General features: G+C 40.8%; 2 protein-coding genes across 2 annotated transcripts in view; one reads left to right on the top strand and one right to left on the bottom strand.

Annotated features, from left to right (window-relative positions):
* Positions 1-926: 926 nt before the first annotated feature.
* Positions 927-3,118, top strand: LOC106307142 (probable transcription factor PosF21). The gene is made up of 5 exons (XM_013744016.1): positions 927-1,150; positions 1,365-1,975; positions 2,056-2,188; positions 2,279-2,363; positions 2,506-3,118. Exons 2-5 carry the CDS (start codon positions 1,377-1,379, stop codon positions 2,862-2,864), a joined length of 1,176 nt encoding a protein of 391 aa, XP_013599470.1. The 5' UTR covers positions 927-1,150; positions 1,365-1,376; the 3' UTR covers positions 2,865-3,118.
* Positions 3,119-3,261: 143 nt separating this feature from the next.
* LOC106307143 (glucose-induced degradation protein 8 homolog) overlaps positions 3,262-4,942 on the bottom strand; it is a 1,789-nt gene continuing 108 nt past the window's right edge. The window contains exons 1-7 of the mRNA XM_013744017.1: positions 4,825-4,942; positions 4,409-4,550; positions 4,183-4,330; positions 4,041-4,116; positions 3,850-3,961; positions 3,675-3,766; positions 3,262-3,585 (exon numbers count right to left, since the gene is read on the bottom strand). The exon at positions 4,825-4,942 is cut by the window's right edge and continues 108 nt beyond it. Of these exons, the coding sequence (XP_013599471.1) occupies positions 3,541-3,585; positions 3,675-3,766; positions 3,850-3,961; positions 4,041-4,116; positions 4,183-4,330; positions 4,409-4,550; positions 4,825-4,851 (642 nt within the window). The 5' untranslated portion in view covers positions 4,852-4,942 and the 3' untranslated portion in view covers positions 3,262-3,540. The remainder of the gene's footprint in view (positions 3,586-3,674; positions 3,767-3,849; positions 3,962-4,040; positions 4,117-4,182; positions 4,331-4,408; positions 4,551-4,824) is intronic.

The raw sequence follows: 4,942 nt of genomic DNA, 5'->3' as shown, positions 1-4,942 counted from the left end.
AATCGGCCACGTTGTACAGGTGGTCGAAGTACTCCTGCTTCCTCTTTGTATCTCTTCTCTCATCTGAGGGATCCATCTGAAACAGAGAAATGAAAATGATTAAGCGAATCGATTGAGTCAAAACTAATCGAACCCCCAAAAATATATTATCAATCGAACCGTGAATCGAACCCAGTAAAAGATCTAAACCCACTAATCGAAACCCCAAATTCGATTTTGAACCCTAACTCGATAAACCCTTTTCGATTTCCAATCCGCGAGAATCGAACCATAAAACGATAAATCGAACCCCTAGACGAGGTAATACAACAATAAATCAAAACCCATCTCGATTTTGAACCCTAAATCGTAAAAAAAAAGTGAGATTTCCCCAAAGTCGATTTCGAAAGCCAAAATGACATCAATCTGAACGAGAATCCAGTTGATACCCACCTCTGTTAGTGGAGGAGACAATTACTCGTCGAATCGATGGAGAAAAGTCGAGAAAAAGGGAGAGAGATCGTCGTCGCACGCGAAATCGCCGCGAGGAAGAAACCCTAGAATTTTCGATACAAATGAGAGAAATGAATCTATCTCCCCTTTCCACCGCGTGACGTCGACGCCGCGTCTCCAATAACTTGGCGACACGTGGGGTGAACCCGTATCGGACGGGGTCACTCGTAAGGGGCGGGTCGCGAGAATTAACCCAATAAATCTTTATTTTCAATGGTCCGGCCCTATGAAACTGAGCCCATGAACCTGTCTAAAACCTCTAATGGGGCTGCTCTTAATTTACAAAACATTCTTAAAACTATACAAACTATCATCGTATTGATCTAACGGCCAGGAATAACGTACAAGTCAACACGCTAAAGCACCTGATCACCGCCCAAAAGCAGTATAAAAAAGAAACTTTAGGACATGGTTGTGTACTTGTGCAATAATCAACCAAATCAAATACTTCAAACGACGTCATTTCAGAAAGAGAATGTTCTTCTTCTTCTTCCTCGGATGTCTCTGATTTTGTTTCCTCCTTACGCTCCCATTTCTCTCCATCGCCTCACTTACTCATACTCTTTCTTCTATAAACATCAACATTCCCAGATAGTTTCCCCTGCACATCTTTTCTTCTGTGTCTCGCTGATCATCTCCTCCAGCTGATTAGATCTCTGTAAGTGACGTGTGTGTGAAGACCCTATCTTTTAAATACACTTTAGGGATGATAGATAAAGAAGGCGACTTTACTTTAGTTGAGGATTGAGGAATCGATAGAACATAAGATTATAGATAAAGCATGCGACTTTGCTAGGGTTTTTTACCTCTTTAGTTGAGGAATCTATATGATAAAGAAGCCCTATGTTTTTTTTGGAAATGATCATATGCAGATTAGTGAGTTAATGGGTAAGGAGAAATCTCCTAGTGGAGGTCTTCCTCCTCCATCTCCATCTCCATCAGGTCGTTACTCACCTAATGGAAGTAGCTTTGCAATGAAACCTGAATCATCCTTTCCTCCTTTGACTCCAAGTGGTAGCAGCTCTGATGCTAACCGATTCAGCCACGATATAAGCCGAATGTCTGATAACCCACCCAAGACTCTAGGCCATCGCCGAGCTCACTCAGAGATCCTTACTCTTCCTGATGACTTGAGCTTTGATAGTGATCTTGGTGTGGTTGGTGCTGCTGCTGATGGACCTTCTTTCTCTGATGACACGGACGAGGACTTGCTCTCTATGTATCTAGACATGGATAAGTTCAATTCCTCGGAGGCATCTTCTTCTCTGGTGGGTGAGCCATCAGAACCGTCTTGGAGGAATGAGTTGGGATCGACTTCTAGTGAAAGACCGAGGATCAGGCACCAACACAGCCAATCTATGGACGGTACAACGAGTATAAAGCCTGAGTTGCTTATGTCTGGGAGTAATGAAGATGCTAAGAAACGTCTCTCTGCTGCTAAACTCTCGGAGCTTGCTCTCATTGATCCAAAACGTGCTAAGAGGTATCTATTATTATTATTATTCTTTCTTTTTTTTTTTTGGAGAAGTATTTACAAGACAACGGTTGTGTTATTTGATTTAGGATATGGGCAAACAGGCAGTCTGCTGCGAGGTCTAAAGAGCGGAAGATGAGATACATAGCGGAGCTCGAGAGGAAAGTACAGACTTTGCAAACAGAAGCTACTTCTCTCTCAGCGCAGTTGACTCTCTTACAGGTTTGTTGAATTGAATCTCATACAGGTTTGTGCAAGTATATATGGTTTTAATCTTGTTAGCTTTTTTTTTTTTTGGTTTCTGCTCTTCAGAGAGATACAAATGGACTGAGTGTTGAAAACAATGAGCTGAAACTCAGAGTACAGTCAATGGAGCAACAAGTTCATCTACAGGATAGTTAGGACCTTTTCTCAAAATCATTTTTGTATTATTTTCTCTATCTATTTCCTATCTGGATGGATAAGAGAATATGTGGACGAGCCACACAATTGTATGTAGATGCTTCTACTTGATTAAGTGTTTTAACTTTATTTGGCAGCGTTAAATGAGGCACTGAAGGAGGAAGTCCAGCATCTGAAGGTATTAACGGGGCAAGGTGTTTCAAACGGTACATCAATGATGAACTATGGCTCCTTTGGATCAAACCAGCAATTTTATCCGAGTAATCAGTCCAGGCACACTATGTTAGCCGCTCAACAGTTCCAGCAGCTTCAAATCCAGTCACAGAAACAGCAGCAACTTCACCAACAACAAATGTATCAGCTTCAGCAGCAGCAGCACATTCAACAGCATGAACAACAAAGCGGTGCTACTGAGCTGAGAAGGCCCATGTCTTCTTCGGGTCAGAAAGAGAGTTCAGCATCGCCTGATCCTGAGGCTACCTTGACAAAGGACTGAAGAGTGTATACTTGTGTAGTGTCCAATTAAGTGAAGTGCTGTCCGAAGATCTTTCTCTTCCCAATTACAAAGCCGTGGTGTTTTCTCCATGATCAGAAGAGGCTCATTGATATATTGCATTATACAGTTCAAAAACAAGACACCTTAGAAGTTGTTAGTGAAAGCCTTTGTTTGTTTTCTGCTTATAGTTTACAGTCTTCTCTTTGTATGGTCCTAAGCTAAACATTTGGTTAAAACTGTGGTTTTGAATCCAAGTCTGTAGTCTTTCTAACCAGATTCAAACTCTTTGGCTTTGGCTTTGAAGCTTATGCCAAGTCTACAAAGATTCTTGAATTTATGGGTTCAGTATCAAAACATAAACACGATAATTACAAAGAGAGAAGTTTTCAAGAACATGGATTAGAAGATTTATCCATTAATCTCACAATAAGTAAAGGAAACATTCTTCCAGTAGAGAACCAATCAGAACCGGTCTTTAACAATATTCATCTCCGGCAACAGCAAATTTTAACCATCTGTGGCCATGGGAGGCTAACCTTTAATCCATGTTTGGTGGAGTTAAACACAGATTTAAAACAGTGGAGATGAAGTTGAAAAGCAAAGTCATTTTCTGTATTTACATGAAAATGTTTAAGCATATCCTTCTCCCAGCAAACTCTGGAGCCGTCCTGCGATCTTAGCCTTTAACATAATCTTTCAAGGAGAATGGAGGAAACGCATCCTACCATAAGAACATAAAATAGCGTTTTAACACAGGCACTACTCCCAGGGTTATAGATATATGAGTAAATACAGGAACATTATGATTACTTTGCCATTCTCCTCAGTCAAGTATTGTCTCGCAACTGTCACCTGTTGCAAGAGCCTTTCCATCGGTGTGTAGCTTGGTTGGTTTGCGTGCTCTGGACAATGTGAAAACGAGGTTAAAACTTATCAACTTGTAAGTCAGAGGAGGAAAAAGAAAACGAAAAAGACAAGAACTGACCAAGAAGGGTGCGGTTCAGATTATCAGCAACCTGTTGACGGTACTCAGAGCTCAAAAGGTAGAACATTGGGGATTTCTCAGGATCTTCATAAGCCAGCAAAGCAATTGCGTCCTGCCAACCAACTCTCCCATCATATTTGGAAGAACAGAAAGCATAAGCTGCCAAATATAATGGAGAGGATCAGACTTACTTCAAGCTTTCCCACATATTTTTGGACCATCCCAAAAGGAGCCAAGCTTGTCTTAGCAAATTCAAGAGCTTCTTTGCTGTCACATTCACAGAACCGTTATAACTTTCAGAAAATGAGGTAACCTGAGATCCTAAATTCTCACCTTTTCCCATCACAGACAAGCTCCACAAAGTGAAGGCACAGAAGATCAAAGTGCAGATCCTTGTTTTTCTCGAGTAAGTCTTGTCCTAATTGTTCAGTTAGCTCAACAGCCTTGAGCGCCTTCTTCTCCAGTATACAATGCATTATTTCTGTTACAACAATCAATTCAAAAACATGTAACCACCACATAGCATTCATTTAACAAAGAGAAGTTTGCTTGAACTCACGTTTCCTTCTCTCCATGTTATCACGATCAATTACAGGTTGATGTATTCCAGTAGTGGAAGCAAGAGAGTCAGCAGTTTCATCGAAGCAGTTGTGGAGAAGGTAAGACATTACAATGCTTTGAATATCATTATCCTTCACAACCTGAGAAAAAAAAAGTTTACATTTTTTCAGATTCTATTAAAGAGATTAGTACAAAGCATTCAACTTTGGGATCAAAAGATAACATTTTTTTTTTGCATATCTTTACAATCTCACAGTTAAAGTCAACAATACACACACACAATGCTTACACATAGATGAGAGAGCAATTAACATAGGCGTAAGTAACCTAATCGATTGAAAGCGATAACGATTACTCTGGAGGAGGATCGTGATTTTCGATTGTGAAATTTCGAGAAAGTTTGGAAGAGCTTACGATGTGTTCGAATTGACGAGGATCCATAGTTCTGCGGAGACGATTCGTGTAAATGCTCCACGCTAACACCGCGCGATAAGGATGGTTATGATTCTCTGCGGTGACGGAGGGGGGGGGG

Source organism: Brassica oleracea, chromosome C8 (genome assembly GCF_000695525.1).
Source record: "Brassica oleracea var. oleracea cultivar TO1000 chromosome C8, BOL, whole genome shotgun sequence".
Taxonomy (NCBI): Eukaryota; Viridiplantae; Streptophyta; class Magnoliopsida; order Brassicales; family Brassicaceae; genus Brassica; species Brassica oleracea.
Note: the sequence above shows the minus strand (reverse complement) of the source record. Positions and strands in the feature narration are given on the sequence as shown.

Coding starts and splice junctions, on each gene's coding strand:
- LOC106307142 (XM_013744016.1), top strand. CDS start 1,377: ATGGGTAAGGAGAAATCTCCTAGTGGAGGTCTTCCTCCTCCATCTCCA. Junction 1,976..2,055: donor GATCCAAAACGTGCTAAGAG/GTATCTATTATT, acceptor TATTTGATTTAG/GATATGGGCAAACAGGCAGT. Junction 2,364..2,505: donor ACAAGTTCATCTACAGGATA/GTTAGGACCTTT, acceptor TTTATTTGGCAG/CGTTAAATGAGGCACTGAAG.